We start from the raw sequence: 21797 nt of genomic DNA, 5'->3' as shown, positions 1-21797 counted from the left end.
AGTGCAGGGGATACAGAGAAAGACAAAAAAAGGCCAGGCAGGTCCCTGTCCTGCTGCAGCGCCCATCCTGACAGGGAAACCACGTGACGGGGGGGGGGCGGGGAGAGGGGAGGGAGGACACGGGGTGGGGGTCGGGGGCCAGGAAGGGCAGGATTTAAACTGAGGCTTGAAGGTATTCAGGAATGGAGAGAGGGGCGACAACCAGGACCCAGGTGCTGAGGAGGGGAGATGGGGGCAGTGTAGGCAGTGCCATGTTGTGGGTGCTGGGAGAGAGATCTCTCTTTTCTCCCCTGGGTCCTCCGTGGACGTCAGAGGAGGGAGGATCCAAGCACCAAGGAAGGGACCTGGCTGGGGGGGCGGGGCTGTGAGAGGGCCTGCTCCAGGGAGACCGCGTACCCCTGATGGGGGAAAATACAGACAAGCTGGAGAGTGATTGGTGGCTAGCCCCAGAGCCATGCCATATGAGAAAGTGGGGAGAGGAGGATTCTGTGTCCCAGTATGTGCCAGGCTGTCCCCAGGACGAGGAGGAAGAGGGACAAGCCTTGTTCTGTGCTCCTCTCCTGGGAAGCCACCAGGCCATCATTACTTGGGGGAGCTTGCCAGGGCCCTCTGGTTGGGGCAAGCTGAGATGATGGGATGGCATGGGACAGTGGTAGTATAGAGGGAGCAGACTGCGGAGATGGCACCTGGAGCTGGCAGCCACCACCTGGACGGGCCGGGCAGGACAGGAGGAGAGCCCGCTGAGCCAGAGGGAAGGACACATGACAGAGGGATGGCACGCAGGTGGAGGGAGGGTAAGTGGCAATGGGTACACTGAGGCCTGACCCTGACCAGGACAAGGATCAGTCATAGAAGCCTGGGGCTCTGGAGGTGTGGGTGGGGCAGTGGATGCCCCTTGTTTTTCCTAGATAACCCTGAAGTGAGAGAGGAGGAAGACTAGCTGGGGACCTTCCATTTTACATTAGGCAATGACTGCTTACCCCCTCATCCTTCTTTGGGGTTCCGGGGGAGAACTCATCTTCTATGCTCTGTGGCCAAACCCTCCCCTATCTTCTGGGCCCCATCCCATCTCCCAAGGAGCCCCAGAGCTAAAAGAACTCCCTTTTCCTCTCATCCTCAGTCCCAATGGAAGGAAACACTTTTCAACAGTTAGAGCTGTCCATTGGCTAACCGGGACTCCTTTGTTGGTAGTCAACTCCCCGTCTCTGAAGGTTTTCAAGAGGCAATGCCCATTGTCAGGGATTTAGGAGAGGTGAGGTTCCCATGGCGCTTCCTTGCAGATTCTCTGTCTCCATCCATCTTGATGGAAACACCTTCCCAGGCCTTTGCCTTTCTTGGCCTTTCCCAGCCTGCTCTGTCATCGTCATCTTGACCTGCCTCGAATTGATTTGAAATGAGGCAGAGCTGCACAAAATCCTCAGCCTCATTGCCTCCTCCAGAGTCATCAAGTGGCAGGACAAAAGTCAGGACGGCTGGCCATGGCCTGGGATGCAGGGGGTCTGCCCAAGCCCTAAGTGCTGGATGGTGCCTGCTTTGGCTGCCTTCGTGACCATTGGAACAGATTGTTCTCATCTGCCCATTCTGCTGGGGGAAGATCCCTCCGGACTCACTGACCCTTTGAGGCCTTTCGGTTATCCTCAACCTGCTTTAGCCATCTGCAGAGAGGGTATGGTCGATGGACATGCCGCAGGTGAGAGGCGGACGTTGGTGAGTGCCGCAGACGGGTGAGGTGCTAGTCTTCCTTAATACCACACATGCTGCCCCGCCCCTCCAGCTGCTCAGAACAGGACCTAGGCCTCCTTCCTATTTGGCAGCTGACTGATGTAGGACCTGGAAATAGGAACACCTGAGTTCAAACTTACCTCAGATACTAGCCTGTGACCCTGGGCATGTTACTTGACTCCTCCGTTCCTCAGTTTCCCCATCTGTAAGAGGACTTCCCTCCTTGTGCTCCTATCCACTGCCTGCCCTAGCTGCCTCCTGAATATAGCCCATTTAGCTGGAAGAAGGCGAGAAGGGAAATAATTATGCCTTGGGGCTGTAGAGATCTTTAAAAGCTAAATCAAGGCATTTGTACTTGGTTCTAGAGGCAAGAGGGAGCTATGGCAGGTTCTTGAGTAGGGTGGTGACACAGTCAACTTTAGGAACACAATTGTCTGACCCAGGGTGCCCTCCCTCTCAGACTTCCCCCAGAGCCCAGCCATTCTCTGTCCTTCCTTGGTACCAAGCCCGGGGCTTCTGAACTCTTTTCTCCTAGTGCCACTCCCCCCACCCCCACCACCACCCCCAGTTCAAGGGTTCTACTTCTCCACATCCCTTCCTTCCTTTCTCTGCCCTGGAGGCCCAGCACAGTCCTGGGGCTCCTTTCTTTGAATGCTGTCAGTGCCCAGCAGGGCATCCATCTCCCTCTCAACTTCCATTCAATTCACCTTTGAACAAATGTTTCTTTTTTAAAAAAATTAATTTATTTTTAGTTATCAACATTCACTTTTATAAAAAAAAATTCCCCCCTCCCCCAAGATGGCATACAATCTGATATAGGCTATATATGTACAATCATATTAAACATATTTCCACATTAGTCATGTTGTGAAAGAAGAATGAGGACAAAAGGGGAAAACTCTGAGAAAGAAAATACAAAAAACAACAGCAAAAAAAAAAAAGAGAGAGAAAATAGTATGCTTCGATCTGCATTCTGACTCCATAGTTCTTTCTCAGGATGTGGATAGCATTTTCCATCATGAGTCTTTTGGAATTGTTTTAGATCCCATTGTATTGATCAGAAGAGCTAATGAACAAGTATTTCTGAAGAGAGAGACATTATAGAAGAGACACAAGAGGGAAAGATGGAGATGAGAGGCAAAGAAGGGGGAAAAACAGAAAAGTAGTAGAGAAAGAGAGAGAGAGAGAGAGAGAGAGAGAGAGAGAGAGAGAATGGGGAGGAAAGGGAGAGATGGAGTCAGATTCCTAAAAAATCTGACTGAGTGGGGGTGGGGTGGAGAAAGAGAAAGCACATAGGCATTCTCACATTAGCAACTGAGTGGAGGATGGATTGAAGAGGGGAGGGCTTTGAGGCAGGCCAGTCCCCCCACCCCAGCAGCTATTGCGATAGACCAGGCATAAGGGGATTGAGAACCTGCACCAAAGTGGGGGCAAGGTCAGAGGAGGGAAGGGGAGAGCATTGGAGAAATGTTGCAGAGGTGAAATGACAAGAGATCTTATAGAGGTGAAATGGACAAGAAAAGTTGCAGAAGTGAAATAATGAGATGTTGCAGAGGTGAAATGACAAGAGATGTTGGAGAGTGAAATGTCAGGCCTTGGCACCATATTGGATCTGGAGGGCAAAAGAGAGTGAGGAGTCCAGGGGTGACTCAAGTTGGGAGCTTGAAGAACCCAGAAGGTGGTGGTGCCCTTGACCGGTAATTATGAAGGGGAGATGTAAGAAGAGCCCTCCTCTCATTCCACAGAAGTGAGAAGCCTTTATGCAGGGTGTTGCATATAAAAACAGATTTTTTTCAATATGTTGATAAGTTTTATTGTTTTTTATTCTTTTCACCCTCTTTTTTGTTTCTTTTAAGGAAAAAAATCCTTTCTTTTATAGGATTGCTCCCTGGGAGGGGGAGAATTACAGGGGTAAATCTAGGTGATGTGAAAACAAAGATCAATAAAATATCTATGTGTGTGTGTGTTTTTAAAGGATACATGATCATTGATTGTGTACTTTGAATAAACAAGAGTTGAGGATGGCCCAGAGACTGCTAACCAGAAATAAAGGAGTTTGGGGGAGGGTAGGATTGGGGCCATCAACTGATCAACTTTAATGAGAAAACACCTGCTTACCACTCTGTGCGTACTTTGTGCTGGGCTCAGGGAATTCCTAAGATAATAATGAAATAGTCTCTGCCCTGAAGGAGCTTATATTCTTTTGATAGAGACAACATGTACAGGCATGTGCCATAGAAAATAAATACATGTTGGTTGGGAAGGTGAGAAGGACTAGGGCCTAACTCCTGGGGCTAAGAAAAGGCATTTTGTGGAAGGTGGGGCTTGAGGGGAGTTTTCAAAGAAACAAAGGATCCTGAGAGGCAGAGAAGGGGAATTCCAGGCATGGTGGACAGCCCAGAAATGGGAGATAGCATGTTGTATGTGAGACAACCATAGTGTGCCAGGATGGAAGGACTGTAATGTAAGGGAAGAGAAGTAAGACTGGAGGAGCAGGCCGGAATCCAGTTGGGAAGAGCTTTCTGAGCTAAAGAGAAGAATTCAAGTTTGATCCTTCCTAGACTAAATAGGGAGCCAAGATCCACTTAATCCACTGAATTGAAGAATTGGAGAAGGTGGTGACTTAAGTCACACAATCGCTAAGCATTTATTAGCTTGTACTATGTAAAATCTGGTGAGCGATTTTTAAGGATGGGGGAGACTTTGGCATGTAGAGTAGTGGGAGAGACAGAAATGGAGAGGCTTGTGTGGGGTAATTTGACCCTCACTAATAAGAAGCCATCTCAAGGTGGGAACAGAAATTAAATTTTATTCAATTCTCACGAGAATAGGGCATCCTCTACTAGCACAGACCTGAACCACCAAAGGAGGCAGAATAGAAAGGGCAAAGCATCATGATTATACCTGGCACAAAAGAATTCCCCCCCCCCTCTGACCCTTCTCACCATGTACTTGGAGGCAGGCTCACAATCTAAGCGCAAAAAGCTAAACAAAGAACCTGGAAATCAGGGCACAGAAACTCCAATTCCCATTCCCTTAGTTGATGATTGCAGGTGGGGTGACATCTATAAATCTGAGGGAGAACAGAATAAGGGGAGGGGAAACCCTCTCCATTCTTTACAGTAGAGGAAAACAGGTCATTATGACCCTGTTCTTACTGAACAAAATCTTTAAACCAGAACCATAAGAAAGAACAAAAAGTTTCAGAGTAAAAAAAAGAAACTTTCCCAGAGGCTGACTGCTGAATAAACAGATTCTCACAGCCTCAGAATCTTCCCCTTCCCTATGTCTTGATTTTTAAACACTCCTGTATATAGATATGAATATTATACACACCCTCCCCTGTGAAGTCTTCACATTTCACTTATTTACCTCACACAGGCTGAAGAGGAAAGAGGTGTCTGTTGGAGGAGATGGAAAGTCTCGGGATTGAGGGTACTCACTGAAGGCTTGGTGCTGGTTAAGAAATGGGCTCCTTCTTCATCAGAGCCTGGAGAAAGGACCATGGAAAGAAGTGAAGAAGCTTTCATTGAGAGTTTATGAAATGCCATGCACTGTGCTAAGCCCTGAGAATACAGTTACAAGCAGAAAGATACTTTGTAGTCATTGTTCAGTTGTTTCAGTCATGTCTGACTCTTCCTGACCCCCTTTGAGGTTTTCTTGGCAAAGATACTGGAGTAGTTTGCCATTTCCCTCTCCAGCTCATTTGACAGATGAGGAAACTGAGGCAAACAAGGTTAAGTGAATTGCCCAGGGTCACACAGCTCGGTGTCCGAGGCCGAATTTGATGAATCTTCCCAACTCCAGGCCCAGTACACTATTCACTGTGCTACCTACTTTCCCATAGAAAGATACTGCCTGCTCTCAATAGAGCTTCCTTTCCAAAGGAGGAAGGGGGAGGGATGAAGGTACCTAGCATGGCAGAGAGGGAGATCAGGAGATCAGGGAAAGTTAGGAAGGTAGCTTGGAGAGGAACGAAGATGTGGTTGGCCTGGGCCTCCTTAAAATGGAGGTTCTGGGAAGATCTAGCCAATCAAAGGGAGAAGCCCTAGGGGTAGAAGTGATTTCCAGCGGGGAAAGCAGTCTAGGGCTGGAGGGAGTTTTAGTGGGGAGAGGTGTCTCTGTCCTGGGGAGAGTCAGGAGGGCAGCCTGGGGCAGAAGGAAGGGGAGGGGATGGGATAGCATCAAGGGGCTTTGGGATGTAGGGAAGAAAAGAGAGGACTTGGGGCTCAGGACATTTTCCTATTTTCTAAATTTTTTTTTTTCTGTAGAAAATAGAAGTTCGAGGCAGTGGGTGGGAAACAAGCGATGACAGCATGGAAGGCTGAGGAGGAGGAGGAGGCCCTGTCTGGAGCCCTCCAGGGCCGAGGAGACACCATGGACACAGCCACAGCAGTGCCAGATGAAGGCAGCTGGGCTATGGGAAAGACCATGCAGGAGTCAGTGCCAAGGGACTCCCAAAGAAGGGAGGGGCTCCAGGAGGCAGAGGTGAGATTTAAGACACTGCCTCCCTCCTCCCCAGCAGTCTTTCCATAATTTTCCTCCTCCCTGATTATCTGCCTTCCAAGATGAATGGCCTCAGGCTCTGGGACCCCCTTCTCCAGACTGGTGACTGACTCTCCTGGAATTTTTTCTGGAAAGCCTCTCCAGTTCTGGTAGCTTGAACCATGATCAAATCACCTTGGCCATTGTTTTCTGTGTAGGTTGGATCAATATATTCCGGATGGCCTCACTAACCATCCATAAGACTTTCTGGACCCAAGTGCTTCTCCCTGGCCATGCCCTAATTTTGTGTCAGCTCCTGTCTTTGTTTTTGGGTTTGTTTACCATGCTTAGCACAGCCTGGCACATGTTATTGTATTTCAAGCATGCTTTGGGTTTACAATCTCAGGACCAGGCTGCTGTATCGTCCCCTTAAGGGTCTAGGGGTAACTCAGAGGGGTTGGGTATCTCTTGTCTAATGGTATCAGTGTGAGTCCCTATTCCAGGTATGTTTAGAACAGTCTGTGACCAGTGCTCTAATTCCATTTAAACAATTCCTATTTAGTTTTTACAAAGTGATAATTATTGTGAAGCTACAGCAAGATGTGAGGGGCAGGAACCCCTCTCACCATTCCAGCATCTGGGGTGAGCAGGCTGAGACTTAACACCTAGCTGAAGGCACCTCTAACTCTCCGCTGATGTGGTCAGTTGGCCATTGCTTCAGCAGCTGGGGGAGGAAAGATCTGAGGGACTCTAGCAGGATCAGCTAGGAGAGAACAAGGGTGGGAGGGGCTCAGCCCAAGCATAAGCTGCAGAAAGCTGAAGAAGTGGCCAGTGGGAGCCCTTAAAAGGAGACACCATGTGGGCATCCTCTGCCAGGTTGAGTGGCAGAGGGTGTCTGCTCCCCCTTGGGGCCCACTCCTCCCAAAAGGGCTCTGCTCTGGGTACTCTCTCCTCCTTACCCACCAGCACAGGTTTCCAGCTCCCTACCTGTTTCCGAAAGTCTGCAGACTCTTCCTCTCCATTGTGTCACACCCCACTGGAGTCCCTGCCAGTCTCCTTCCTCCTTCCCGCCCCCTTAGCATAAAGCACAGGCCTAGATTTCCTTCCTTGAATCCTCAGCTCAGTGAACAATATGTGTGGCCTGTTTCCCTTCAGGGTCTGGCCCAGGGAGCATATCTCCTGTCTCTCAGCTCACTTTGGTTCCCAGTCCAGGGGCTGGAGCTCCTTCTCCTTGAGCCCTTTGTAAAGGTTCCAGAGCACTGAAGTTCCACAAGAAACTTGTGGCAGTTTAGAGACACTTAGTGACTGACCCCTAGTCTGCCTGCCCCCCCCCCCCCCCGAGAATGCTTCTTCTTGACTTGGTCTCTCTCCCCTCCACTGCCTGGACCAGGTCTTAGGCACAGTGGGTATCTAATAACTGTATGTGAAATCTGTGTGGTGGTCCTTTGGGTGGAGGCCAGCAGCAGGAGCAAGGCAGGTGCCCACTGACTGGGGAACATGCCACCTGAATGTAATAGAGGAGTCCTGTGCCCTCAGCAACAGAGCAGGAAGACTAGTAAGAAGCCGCCAAGTCTGGAGATGTCCTGGTGCCAAATGAGGGGTGCAGGGGCCTAAGCAGATAGCCCAGAGGGCTCCTCTCTCCCCCTTTTCTGCTGAGATGGTGAACCATGGGGATGGAACCCTGCATACAGTGCCAGGCCTGGCTAATTTCAGAACTGTTTTTACCCCCTCTTTCTGGGAGGGAAAAGTGGAAGGGATATTTCTGGAAAGGAAGGGGAGAGGGATAAGAACCAGACCTTTGATTTCATTGGAAAACTTGACAAAAGCCAGTGTGAAGAAACAGTGAGGTGAATGGTGCCGCAGGAACCTCAGCTCTGAGGCTGCCTGCAGCCTGGCCCCCTCTTCACTGCTCGCTCCAGGTGCAGCTTTTCCTCTTCCTCCTCTCGGAAGAGCTGGCTGCTGTCACCCATCCTCTCCAGGAAGGCCCTTTGTCCTTCCCTTGGCCCTGACTTGCCTCAGTCACCGTCAAGGACAATGAGACAACGAGCATTTAGATAGAGCCTAAGCACTTTTCATTTTCTCAATTGATCTCAGACCACTCTGGGAGGCTGGTGCTATTATTATCCCTGTGTTAAAGATGAAGGAACTGAGGTAGACAGAGGGTGTGTCAGTCACCCAGCTGGTAAGTATCTGAGGCCAGATGGGAAGTCAGGTCTGTGTTCCTGACTCAGAAGGCCCATTGTACCTGCTGCCTGCCCCTCCCTGGGCACTACAGAGAGGCAGCAGCCCAGACTCTGGCCTGGGCTGCTTCTCATCAACTCCCAGGGACTCAAGTTGGACCTTGATGTCAAGGACTCCCAATTCTGTCTCCTTCTTCAGCTCCAGCCCTTTATAGGGTATCGCCCAAATCTTTGGGACACTCTGTATTACCAACTGCCTGTGGGACAGCTTCGGGGGGTATTTCCTAGACATCTCCAGGCATTCGCCCAGGCAGAAATTCCAATGTTTGTCCCCAAGTCCCTATTCCTCCAAATTTCCCTGCCCCGCCGGCCCCATGAGAATCTTGGGGTCGTCCTTGACTGTTCTCTTTTCCTCATCCCCTCCCAAACCCAGCAGTGACCAGGTCTTCTCCACTCAGCCCCCACTCCGGCCACCCAGGCCTGGCCTTTCCTTGCCCGGTAGAGGCTGTTACCCCCTTTTCCTGGTCCCCACCTCAAGTCACAGGGTCTTAGCCTGGGAGCTGAGGGGGGCACTGGAGCCACGGAATGGGATGCCCTCATTTCACCCACGAGATCCCTGAAGCTATGAGGCAGGAGGTAACCAACACCCCTGGTGTTCCCATCTTCTCCCCTCCTTTCCCAGGACGGCGGCCAAACTGAGGACTCCAGGACAGAGACCTGCCCATGGCCTAATAGCACGGGAAGGGCGTCAGGAGAAAACACAGGTTCGTCTCTCATCGCGTGCCTCCAGACCTTTGGCCCGGCGGGCACCGCGCACTCCCAGGGCAGCTAGCCCAGCGCCGGGCCGGGTGACGTCAGGCGGGAGCTACTTAGTAGCCGCTGGGTTACGGCCCCGCCCCGCCAGCTTATACTTTGTATCCGCGGGGGAAGGTCGGCTCGCCGAGGGGGCGGGGCCAACAGAGGAGCAAGGAGAGGCGGACGCTCCGCCCCCTCGGACTCGGTTCCGCCCCCGACCATTGAGCGCCCAGGCGGGAGGACTCATCGTCCTAGAGCGGCGCGGAAACGGCTGCCGGGCGGGGCCTGCGCGGACACCGCCCGCGCACCGGCGAGCGGAGCTCCTCGGCCGCCCGAGGTCCAGACCTGCCGCCGAGGGCCCGCGGGGGAGCGGGCGGCCACGGTCCCGGAGCCCTGGAGCCGCCCGCGAGCCTGCAACCGGGGGAGGCGGGGCCTGGGGAGGGAACGGATGTGACGTCAAGGTCACTTCCGGTCTGCCCGGCCGTCCCCCTGACCCCGGGCCCCGAGGAGCCGCCGCCGCCGCCGCCGCTGCCGTCAGGGAAGAAGAGGAGGAGGAGGAGGAGGAAGAGGAGGAAGAAGCCGGAGGACCAGGAGGAGGAAGAGGAGGAGGAGGAGGAGAAGGAGGAAGACGGAGCGGCGGCGGCTCCGGGAGTCCAGCCCCAGCCCGACCTACACGGACAGGAACAGGAACCGCGCCGGTGAGCGGGAGGGGGGGGGAGTGGGGAGGGGAGCGCCTGGGGACGCGCATGCGCGTTCCTCGGGGAGGCCCCCCCCCCCTTTTCGGGGGTGTGTGGGGGGGGGCGGGTAACGCCTCGGGGTTGCGCATGCGCGGGGAGAGGGAAGGACATTTCGGGGCCGCGCCCGCGCGCTCCCGGGGAGGGGGGGTGGGGCGGGGCAACGTTCCCGCTCGGGGGCGCGCGCCCAGGTAGCGGGCTCCTCCTGCTGCGCGTTCTCGCCTCCTGCGGATGTTGGGGGAGGGGAGGGGCAGGAGTGACACGTGACCCTGCCCCTCCCCCCCTCTGGCCAGGCCTGGCCTCGAGACCGGAAGCTGCTTCTGAGGCTCCAGAGGGAAGTTGAGGCCAAGAGGGGGAGGGGCGAGCCTCAGTTCCCCCTCTGGGCCCCGCCCGAACGGGATGGGTCCCAGCTTCATGCCTCACCCCCTTCCCCTCGGGGTCCGGAGGGAAACTTGAGTCCTCCAGAGTGGAGTGACTGGCCCAAGGTCACCCTGTGCCCATCCCCCCCCTTCCCCCTGACTCTGCAGGACGGCCCCAGGGCCGCCTCCCGGGCAGCGCCGCGGGTGCAGCCTCAGTTTCTCTCCCTGGTGCCTTTCGGACCCCATCCTCCTCTCCCCTCACCGTCCCTCTGGCTTCCGTCCCCGCCCCCAGGATCTGGGCCCCAGGCATGGAGCTGCGGGAGGAAGACTGGTCCCCGGAGCCCCTGGACTCCTCGGAGCAGCAGATGGCCAGCCGCGAGCACCCGGGTGAGGGGCTGGGGGGGCCGGGGAAGGGGGAGCGGGGAGCGGGGGAAGGGGTCAGACCAGCTCCCAGCCAGCTGGGGTGGGGGTGGGCCGGAGGGAGGGACAGACTGAGGGCAGCGCCGGGCCGGGCCGCAGGTGGCTGTCTAACGGGGCTCGGGGAATCGGGGACCCCAAGGGGACCCGCAGCCACGGCTGCCCCTCCATCCTCCAGCTCTCCCTTTCCTTCCTCTTCCACCCCCCCCTCTCCCCTCTTCCTCTCCCTTCTCTTTCTTCTCCCCTCCTTCCTCTTCCTCTCCCTTCCCCCTCCTTCCTCTTCCTCTCCCTTCCCCCTCCTCCTCCTCTCCCTCCTGTTCTCTTTCTCTCCTCTTCCTCTCCCTTCTCCTCCTCCCTTTTCTTCTTCCTTATCTTCCCTCCCCCTCCCTCCTCTTCCTCTCCCTTCTCCCCCTCCCTCCTCTTCCTCTCCCTCCTCCTCCTCCCCCTCTCACACTTCAGAAGAAGGGCCCTTGGGCTGGCTGAGGTCTCACAAGAAGGAGCAGCCAGCTCATGGTGACTTGCGTTCCTGGCTCCAGGGTGATCCAGGTTTCCCCAGCTTGACTGGCAGTGATGGGAAAGCTCATTCATTCCCTCCCCAAGCAGCCTGTGCCACTTGGTAGATTTCTTTTGGCAGCTCTGCTCCCTGGCACCTCCTTCTGCCTGGGGTTTCAGGGGGCTCCTTCCCTTCAGAGAACTGGAGACTCCTCTGGTGTTTTGGCCAGGCCTCTTCTCTAGGGCCTTCATAAAATGGTTCCTGGAACCAGCTGTTATGCTCCACATGAGGTCTGACCGTGCTGGGGGGAAAGGCTCATACTCAAGAAACTTAGAAAATTGAGCATCCTGTTGTAGGGAGGCTGGGAATCCTGCCCAGGGAGCAGCAGGTGAAGGAATTGGGGACCAGGAGCCTGAAGGAGAGAAGATGGGGGCGGGATGTGCTGCTGCATGGGAAGGACCCTTTTCTCCCCCTTGAACAGAGACATCTCTGCAGGGAGACTGGGCTGAGGGCTCCCCAAGCCCGCTAGATGGGACCTTGGCAAGCCTAAGGCCTCTCTGGGGCTATCTGCATTTCTGTAACACTGGGAGCATGGACTCCTGGGACTGCCGGGGTCATGGCAGTGGGCCTTGTGGATCTGATTTGTGTGTGACTCATGCTTTAAGGGGACAGGCAGAAAGAACCTTAGCCCTTGTTAAGGCCCCCTCCTTCTGACCTCCCTTCCTCCTTCCTGCCTTCCTCTAGTGGACATCCTTCTCCTGGATGATGATGAGGATGAGCCCAGCTGGCCCCCTCCCAAGCCCTCTCCACCGCCACCTCCCATCCCTCCCTCAGGGCCAGGGGGCCGGCCTCGCCCACCGGCCCCCTACATCTGTAATGAGTGTGGGAAGAGCTTCAGCCACTGGTCGAAGCTGACGCGCCACCAGCGCACGCACACAGGTGAGCGGCCCAACGCCTGCACCGACTGTGGGAAGACCTTCTCTCAGAGCTCCCACCTGGTCCAGCACCGGCGCATCCACACGGGTGAGAAGCCGTATGCCTGCTCCGAGTGCGGCAAGCGCTTCAGCTGGAGCTCCAACCTCATGCAACATCAGCGCATTCACACAGGCGAGAAGCCGTATGCCTGCCCCGAGTGTGGGCGCAGCTTCACTCAGAGCAAGAGCCTCGCCAAGCACCGGCGTTCCCACAGTGGCCTCAAGCCCTTTGTCTGCCCCCGCTGCGGCCGGGGCTTCAGCCAGGCCAAGAGCCTGGCCCGCCATCTGCGGCTGCACCCCGAGCTGGCTGCTGAGGGCAAGGCGGCTGCCCGCAGAGCCAGAGCCGCGGTGGTGGCCGAGGTAGAGGCCGAGGTGGCTGCCGCCGCTGCTGCCGCAGCCGCCGCTGCTGCTGCTGCCGCCTCCATGGGGGGATCCACGGTGGAGGACGGAGACATGGCCGCTGCCGGGGATGGTGGGGGGTTGCCTTCAGGCCGAGCTCGGGCTGAGGGGGAATTGGGAGAGAGGGTGATTAAGGTGGAAGTTGGGGCTGGTGGGGTGGTGCCCCGGCCCCGGCGAGCCCCGACTCTCAAGCCTTATGTGTGCGTGGAGTGTGGGAAAGGCTTCACACAGGGCTCAGAGCTCCTGGCCCACCAGCGGGCCCAGCATGGCCTGGGGAGCTGGGATGGGGAGGAGGAGAAGGAGGGAGAGGACGGGGAAGAGGCCACAGCCGGGGAGGAGCCTGCCCACATCTGCGTGGAGTGCGGGGAGGGCTTCGGCCAGGGGGCCGCCTTGCGGAGACACAAGAAGACCCATGCTGTGGGGGCACCCCTGGTGTGCCAGGCCTGTGGGCAGAACTACTATGTGGCTGCTGGGGTTGTGGATGAGGGCCGGTGTAGTGAGTGCCGGGCCCGGTAGGGGCGGCGGGGCCCGGGGGGAAGGGCTCCTCGGGCTGGAAGAGAGAGAGAAAGAGCGCAATCGAGCCAGACCAAGAGACACTCAGCAGGAGTTAGACATAGTGAATGATGGGTGGCGGGCAGGGGGAGAGAGTGGCACATTCCCCCACGGTCTAAGATAGAGGAGTTGGGGTCTGTGGGAATGAGGGATGGAGCCACAGCAGATCCTCTGGTGCTGGGCCTCCCTCCGCCCTGTACCCCTCCCTGGGCCCAAAAGACAGATAGACACAGTGAGAGAGAGAGAGCACGCAAGACAGGACCCCCCTCTCCCCCATTTTCTGGGGAACCACGAGGGAAGGGGAGAAATCTCTCCCCTCCTCCCTGAGCCAAGGGGGGGAGGAAAGAGGAGGATGAGTCCCTTTTCTCTCTCATTTAGCATTTTATTTTAGTTCTCTACCCCCTTCCTCCTCTCAGTCCTTTTCCCTTTCTCCCTTTTCTATTCCCTCCCCTTCCTCCAGTGGGGCAGCCATGCTAGTCTGCCTTTCCCAGGCAAGGTTGGGGGAGGGGGAGTTGGGAACAATAAATGGAGCCATCGGATTGTCCCTCCCTGTGTGGTTCTTGAGTCTGGGGGGAGAGGGCAAGGCCAGGAGCAGAGAAGGCCTAGGAGTGGGGTCTCCTTTTAAGGAGAAGCCAAGGGACCCTGGGTGGCTGGGGGTGCGGGTGTGGGGGAGGGTGTCCAAGGCTGTGGCCTTTGGAGACCCAGGTGGTAGAGGCTGGCACACCAGACCCTGGAGCTGGTGTCCAATCTCGGATCAGCCCGTTTAGCGGCTACACTCGGTGGAGTAGACATCCCCTTGGCAAACAAAGCACCGAAGAGGTTAATCCTGGAGTGTTTGGGAGTGTGTTTGGTGATTTCCCAGCTAGGAAAGGGATGGAATAAGGGAGGCCAGCCAGGGTTGGGGAGAGGTCAGCAGGGATGCCTGAAGACCCAAACAGGGCTTAGGCCTGTCAGAGAGCCCTAGAGAGCAGAGCTCAGGGCTGCAAGTTCCTCTGGGACAAAATCCCACAAAGGATCCCAAGTGACTGGTTGGGGGTGGGGTGGGGGGAGTTAATGCTCTGCATGGGTCAGGGAACAGCTGATCCAGGAGTTGGGGGCACTTTGCTAGCTCCCTAGGATGCTGAAGAGCAACATCCTCCTTGGATGCCTCGTTGGCAGATGTGGCCAAAACTTGGGAATGGGCCAGGGGTCACAATGGCTCCATTTTCTAAAGAGGGAAGACTGGCACCTGGACGTGATCAGCCAGTCTACAGGTAGAAGAATGGTGAGTAAATGGCCAGAAAGGCCAGCAGCCTGGCTCCGTTAATGAGGCTATGCGGTCAGGGTCACGCTCCTGAGCTGTCTGTTACCTGGGTTTTAGCAATCTCATGTTGGAGGAAGAGGGGAGAGATGACGAGGCTTTGGAATCACCACCACAGCAGTGACAGTACGTAAGTCATTCCACATGGGGTCGGCCAGGAGTCTCCAGTATGTGTCCCAAGCATCAGTGCTTGGCCTTGTGTGATTTGAAATTGTTTTAAAGGACCCATGTGGCATGCTTATTGACTGGGAGGGGTAGTTAACCCTGGAGAGCAAGATTCAAACCTGTTCTGACTGACTAAAGCATTGGGCTGATTAGATGATGAAATCTAGGCACGAAATGGGGGAGAGTCATGGCCAGGGAGCAGTTCAGTGGAGAAAGATTTGGGAGCAATGGTGGGCTGCAGACCAGCGGTAGGGAGAGGTGCAGAATGGCCCTACTCCTTTGCTCTGGTTAGTGCTGCCCGGGATGTGAAGGAGGGATCATTCAGGCCTGCCTCAGCACTTCTAGATAAGCTGACTTCTTTGAGCAGGGGCTGAGGTCATGCAGAGTGGGAAGCGTCCGAAGCTGGCTTGGGTCCGTGGCCTACTCAAACCTGTCGGAGGTATTGCTGCTCTTAACTTAGATTCACTCAGCTCATGACTTGCCCTGGGGAATTTGGGGATCTGGAGTGAAGTTTGCCAAGACCTATCTCTCTTCAATCATTTCGCCCCCAGCAATGATGCTGTTGGTCCAGTCCTGGGTGGGAAGCAGTCTGAAGCATCCTTTCCTGGGCTGGAGGTGCTTGTTCGTAATGAGGTGTGGATGGACAGGAGAAATTCGAGGGGAAAAGAACCTCTGAGAGGAGATAGGCTTTAGGAGGCATCCATCCCCAACCTGCACCTGGTTGATACTCCCTTAGGCAAGTCCCCAATGCAGCTTCTTTGTGGGTGGAAGGGAAGCCCATCCTACTTGGGCAGCTCACATGTTCATGGCTTTCTTCCATCCTTCCAGTGATCCCCAGTCTGCACCTGCTGTATCTAGCCATAGCCCCTGGCGCTGAGACACCTCTAGCCAGCCATTATGTCTGATTGCTCCAGGATCCATTTCCCCAGTTCCTGCAGCCAGTCCTGAGGCTGCTTTGGAGTCATCCTGGTCGCCCTCTTGTGGACACTTTGTCCACACCAGCTGTTGCCCTACCAGGGAGAGTGGAGGCCTAGACTCTTCCTGTCACCCCATAGCTCTCTACGAGCCTGGATCTTTTCCATACAAACGAGAAGACAGCCTGAGAAGTGCAGATGGGGGACAGTGAAGAGAGTGACTGAGAGGATTTGTTAGGTAACTGCAGTGGTGTTTGCTTATAGCCCGACTTTGGACCTCGATTTCCCTGTCTGCAAAATGGGTAGTGATTGGATTTGTTCCACTTGGCCAGGAGAGATTTAGACTGCTGTTGAGAAAAAGTGGGTTTTACTGGGGGTGGTCTTCGAGCAAAGGTGGAGCGCATATCTTTCAGGTCTAAGTTGTACTGTGTGACTGCTGGCCCCATCTAGCTTCTCTCTGGCCATGGTGCTGAAGGAGGCCTAGAGGGTGGCCTGGGTAGGGAACATTTGAACCTAGGATCACAGAATTTCGAGCTTTTAGTAAGGGGCTTTAGAGAGAATCAAATCCTTCCCTGTCTCCCTCCTGCATTTCACACATGGGGAAGTGAAGGCCCAGAGAACTAGCATGTCTTGTCTGGGGTTACACGTGGAATGTCCAAATTTCTGGCCCAGTAGCTGAGGGCTTTGAGGTCTCATTCTTAGCTGACAGCACATGGATGCACGGGGTCATGTACTGGGAGTAGTGGGTGGCATGCAGCAGGTGGAGATTGGAGGGGATCCTGGCAAGGGGCTCCCTGAGATCTGTAAGCTTGGATCTGCCCCCTCTAAAATGGAGAGGCCGGAGTAGGCCTCTAAGGTACCTTGTAGCCGATAGTCTGGTATGTTGTGTCTCAGCATGTGTGTCTATCCATCCCTTTGTTTGTGTGTGTGTGTGTGTGTGTGTGTGTGTGTTTGCACTTGCGGGTGCGTGTGCGCCTCTGGCCCTTTGTGTTTTTTCTGAGACAGGCTCACAAAGGGACTCTTGGGTGGGCACATGGGCACCCCTTCAACCTCCTTGCCTTGGTCTACTTCCAGGATCTGAGCTAGTCAGGACAACTGATGTGTTTAGTAAGTGCTCTGTCCTTGTCCTCTGGGACCAGGGGGTCAGAGCTTGGCTCTGGCACCCATGGGTCAGCCTAATTGCAAAACTTGACTGTCTGATTTGTTGCTAGAGCAAGGGGGCTTGCAGATCCTCTGATCCATTCAGGACCCAGAGAGGCTCGAGTTCCAGAGAACCTTGACATGAGAAGGTACTTCAAGGGCCTTTACCTGTCCCTTCCAAAGAAGCCTCTAGTCTACACCATCCCCAGCTGCCAGGTTACTGGCACTGTTTCTGCTCTCCCCTCGGTGAAGGAAATCACTGGCAGGATTGATGGTGCAATCACGTGATTCCATTTGTTCCAGGATGGGACTTGGGGGTAGTGAGAATGAAGTCCCAGACTACCTGGACTAGGGCAAGCCAGCTGGGCCTTGCCTTGGGCACCACTTCCTCCCCCATCAGATCATGGAGAATCCAGCTTTTGGCCTCAGGTGCAAGATCAGCCAAGGCGGTGAGGTCCTTGTCTGGTGGGCCCCTGCTTGTCCCAAATCTCATCCTGGAGACTTCTCTCTTCTAGTTAGACCTTTCAGAAGCATTGCTCCCACCCCACCCCCAGCCACCCCAGTGAAGCTTTGGAGAGATGAACCCCCCAGCACCTTGGGGCACTCCCCTAAAGATTCTACTCCTGAATGGATGGTTCTGTTCATGCCAGCTGGGGCGGGGGGGGAGGTGAAGCCAGCAGAGTCAAATCAGCCAAGTGGGGAGGATTATCTGCAAACAAATGCCTTTTAAAAATGACCAACTTAATAATCACTAACCAACACAACTACTGCAGTTTTAAAGAAAAGCAAGAGAAAATTGGGTGTAGGAAGGAGATGACCTATGGAAGAAAGTCACTTTTTCTCTGTTCCTGTTGAGGTATCGTAGCTACTGTAGTCCTGGAGTCAGACCCCAGGGGAGGGTGGTGGGCCAAGGGCCAGGTTGTCTGCAGAATGAATGTGCCCCAGACATTTCAGCCAGGAGCACCTTTCTAGAGGTTCGAAATAAACGCCGCTCAGATGACTATTTCACTGGACTTGGCATAGATTGAGGCTTCTCTCTCCCAGATCTGTGCCCCCCTTGATGTGGCCTGCCCAGGGCACCTTCTGAGTCTTGGCCCTGGGCCTAAGCTGCTTAGCTGCTTCAGGCTTGTCTGCTCTATATTCCCTTGCCTCCTTGCCTTCTCCATAGTCCACCACCAGCTTTCTGCTGCTTTGCATGTACTCCTGAATTCTGGCAAGGAAGTTACACCATCATGCCAACTGGGTCCAAGGTGATTTGTGTTCTCCTTTCCCAGCGGGGCTATCACTGCTGCCTGGGTGTCCTCATGCTCTTCTCTCACTGAGAAGTTCACTCTTCACAGAGGCTGTTCTATCCATCCTTCCACCTCCAGTTACCCTTTGCCTTCCCTCTCAGCAACTGACCTGAGAAAATGTAGGCCCTTCCTCACAAATTCCTTCTGTCTTGTGTATCTCAGTGCTTCACCCCTCCCTGTCCATTTTCTTCTCCTTTGTTCCAGACTTTGAGGAAGAAGCAGCCCTCTTTTTAAAATCCTACTAGATTTTTAAAAAAACATGGAATTCATTTCCCTATACCTCCCCCCCTCCATAGACCCCTCTGCTCTAAGAAAGACCTATATGAACACTTGCATATATCTCTCCACCTAGAAGCCATAGTTCAGCTTCTCATCTTACCCTGGAAGATTGCAGTAGCCTCCTGGTTACTGGCCCTCCTTGCAGTCTCTTCTCATCAGAGCTGTGCCGTAGTTCAAGGATCAGATACAGCCTTCTCTGCTGGGCATTGAAAGCTCTCCATATCCCCTGTATTTTAGCCAAGTAGGCCTTACTGTTCCCAAGCTCAGTATTCTGCCTTCCCCTCCAAGCCTTAAGTTAGGTTGAACCTCCATGCTGGTATATCACTCCCTAAGCTTCCACTTGTACTAGCAGGCTGTGTCCATGGAGGGTAGCTGACTGTCCCTCTCCTTGGGATTCTCGGGGATCAACCTTCCAGGGAGCTTCTAATGCTAGAAATACTGTGCTTCTCAATGCTGATTTGCCAGTTGGCCTCCCTTGTTTTGGATAAAGGGATATTTTTCTGAGAAGGAATAACAAGGAAGAAAGTACAAAAAGAATCCTCCCAAACCCCTTGCCCTGTAGTGTGCACGGGCATGTGGGACACACACACACACACACACACACACACACACACACACACACGAACTTTTCCCTGGGCTCAACTTTAGAGTACCATGCTCATGATGCAAATAGACAGAAAACTCAGGACCAAGGGATCCCTCATGGATCCTGGTCCTAGAATTCCTTTTTCCCTTCAAGGAGCCCTCACCCCCACCTCCAGAGTTCACTTGGTCTAAAAAAGGGGCTCAGTTGCTCCCTTGCTCATCTCTGTGGCTCTTGTGGGACTATAATGTCTCCACTGATCAATACATGGTTGTTTTGGGTCAAACAGGTCACTTGGACACTGTCTTTGCCTCTTTCTGTAATATCTGCTACTGGCTTTAAGCCTCAGGTTATTGGTGGGAACTCAGGGGGCTTTGGTGGAGCTCCATGTTTTCTTGGTTGCCTAGGTATTCCTATCTCAAAATGCTCATTCATCTAAGATAAGGAGAAAAGAAACAGAAATGGAGATGCCATGACCTCAGGGACATATGATGGCCCAGTAGGGGAATGTAGGCAACTTGCCTTGGCTCCTGTTCTACCTGGCAGCTCATAGATATCTTCCTGGCTTGCACAGCACCGCAAGACAAAGAGATCATCTGCTTAAACCTTTTTGTATGGGAACTTGGTTCCACCTCAGCTCCGAACCAAGCAGAAATCTACTTGAGTATCTTAATCCTTATGGCAGAAAGACGACTCAGCAAAAATGTTTGATCCAAGCTGAGGAGGGAATACCTCTACATTCTCTGAGTGGGTCACTAGGAAAGGCTCTAAAGACTGGCCAAGCTCCCCATGGCACCTCTTGGGATCCCGGGCTCTCTGTGTTGCCCATAGCTAGCCATACCTTCCGTCCTCCAGGAACTCTTGGTGGACCCTTGTCTCTGTTCATATCCTACCTCCCCATGAGAACTTAAGCTCCTTGAGGGGAGGCACTTTTTCATTTTGTCTTTGAACCCCCCCAGGGTCCCAAACATGTCAGATGTGTAATAATGTTTGCTGGACTTTATGAGATCAGATTGGGGGACAGAAATTAAAATGTTTTTAATCAGCAAAAAGCTGTCATTGAATCCTGCCAAAGTGAGAAAAAAAGAAAAGCCACTCCCCGCCCCCCACAAGCATATATAAACAAGCAAAAAAAAAAATCTAGGATTGACCTTGTCTTAAAAATTAAAAAGAAATCCCAATCCATCTTCCGAGTCCTTCACCTTGCCATCAGGAGGTGGGCAGCATGTTTCATTGTGAATCCTCTGGACCATCTGGGATCATGGTCATTTATAATTACTGCATAAATTGTTCTCCTAGTTCTCAATCAGACAATAAAAATTATTTAGCACCTACTACATGCCTGGCATGATCCTAAGTGTTGGGAATACAAAGCATGACAAAAGAGGGTCTCTGGCCTCAAGGAACTTGCGGTCTGATGGGGGAGACAACATGCAAACAGCTACGCACAAACTATAGGCAGGGTAATTTGGGAAATAACAGAGGGAAGACACTAGAATTGAGAAAAAATTGAGAAAGGCCTCCTGTATAAGGTGGAATTTTATCTGGACTTGAACCTAAGGAAGCCAGGAGGCAGTGATGAGGAGGAGGAGTATTCCAGGTATGGAGATGGCCAGAGAAAATGCCCAGATCTAAGCGATCGAGTGTCTTGTATAAGAACAGCCAGGAGACCAGTATCATTGGATTTAAGAGTAAGTGTTGGGGAGTAAGGTATAAGAAGAGTGGAAAGGGAGGAGGGTGGGGGGTGATTATAAAGGGCTTTGAATACCAGAGGATTTTACATTTGGGCTAGCCATGTTTGAATGCAAAACGTCAGCTTGCCAAAATGACTTTTATGGACAATTCACACAGGGTAAGCAATCATGTGATGGTCAGAAGAAGTGATACAAGGACACTCTCAAGGTCTCTTTAAGAACTTTGGAACTGATTGTGTGACATGGAAGATACTAGCACAGGACTGCTCAGCATGGCATACCCACATCAGAGAAGGTGCTGTGCTTTGTGAACAAAGCAGAATTGAAACAGCTCAAAGGAAATGGGGGATGTGCAAATTTAGAGAATCCACCCCAAATATTCACATAGACTATTCGTGCCCAGTAGAGCATTGTGAGCTCATTTTGGTCTGATCAGCCACAGTGGGACACATTGAGACTTGACTCCAGCATAGTGATGTAGGGAGTCACTGGAATTTATTGAGTAGGGGAATGTCATGGCCAGCTGTATACTTTAGGCAGATCATTTTGGCAGTTCAATGGATGAACCGGAGTAGACAGAGACTTGTGGGAGGCAAACCCACCAGCAGCTAATACTACTGTACTGTCCAGGTGTGAGGTAATGAAGCTCGAGACCAGAGCGATGGCAGTGTCAGAGGAGAGAAGGGGACATATTCAAGAAACGCTGTGAAGGTGAAATCAACAGGTCTTGGCAACAGATTGGACATGGCGGATAAGAGATAATGAGTAGTCTACGATGGCCCCTAGGTTGTTAGCCTAGGGGGCTGGAAGGATGGTGGTACCTTCGACAGTAATTGGACAGGCAGGAAAAGAGAAGGGTGTATGTTGTAACGAGATCAAGATTTGAACATGTTGAATTTAAGATGTCTATGAGCCATCAATCCGAGGTCTCCAGTGGGCAGATGGAGATGTGAGACTAGATGTCAGCAGAGAGGTTAGAGGCAGACAAATATGTCTGAGCATAGAGATGAAAATAGGAGCTGAGGAGATCATCAAGTGAAGCAGTATGAGCGGAGAAGAGGACTCAGGACAGAAGCCTGGGGGACACCTATGGTTAGAGGTCATCTGAAAGAAGAGCCAACAAAGGAGACAGAGAAGGACTGGCCAGAGATGTGTAGGAGGAAAACCAGGAGAGACAGGTGTCTGGAAAACCTAGAGAGCAGGTTACCCAGGAGAGCATTGCTGTAGTTCCTGTATAGATCATTTTCTTGGCTCTGCTGACTTCACCCTGTGTTGGTTCATGTTGATCTTTGCATGCTTCTCTGTATTCATCACCCATAA

General features: G+C 53.3%; 1 protein-coding gene across 1 annotated transcript; it reads left to right on the top strand.

Moving 5' to 3' along the window:
* Nucleotides 1-9487: 9487 nt before the first annotated feature.
* ZNF787 (zinc finger protein 787) lies at nt 9488-13654 on the top strand. Its single transcript, XM_036743212.1, has 3 exons — nt 9488-9880; nt 10568-10662; nt 11930-13654. Exons 2-3 carry the CDS (start codon nt 10584-10586, stop codon nt 13072-13074), a joined length of 1224 nt encoding a protein of 407 aa, XP_036599107.1. The 5' UTR covers nt 9488-9880; nt 10568-10583; the 3' UTR covers nt 13075-13654.
* Nucleotides 13655-21797: the final 8143 nt, after the last annotated feature.

Source organism: Trichosurus vulpecula, chromosome 2 (assembly GCF_011100635.1).
Source record: "Trichosurus vulpecula isolate mTriVul1 chromosome 2, mTriVul1.pri, whole genome shotgun sequence".
In the NCBI taxonomy this organism is placed as follows: Eukaryota; Metazoa; Chordata; class Mammalia; order Diprotodontia; family Phalangeridae; genus Trichosurus; species Trichosurus vulpecula.
The sequence above is the reverse complement of the archived record's forward strand: the minus strand, read 5'-3'. Positions and strand labels throughout refer to the sequence as shown.

Excerpts from the sequence above, each read along its gene's own strand:
- ZNF787 (XM_036743212.1), top strand. The coding sequence starts at position 10,584 with ATGGAGCTGCGGGAGGAAGACTGGTCCCCGGAGCCCCTGGACTCCTCG. Across the intron at positions 10,663-11,929 it reads GGCCAGCCGCGAGCACCCGG|TGGACATCCTTCTCCTGGAT; the intron begins GTGAGGGGCTGG and ends GCCTTCCTCTAG.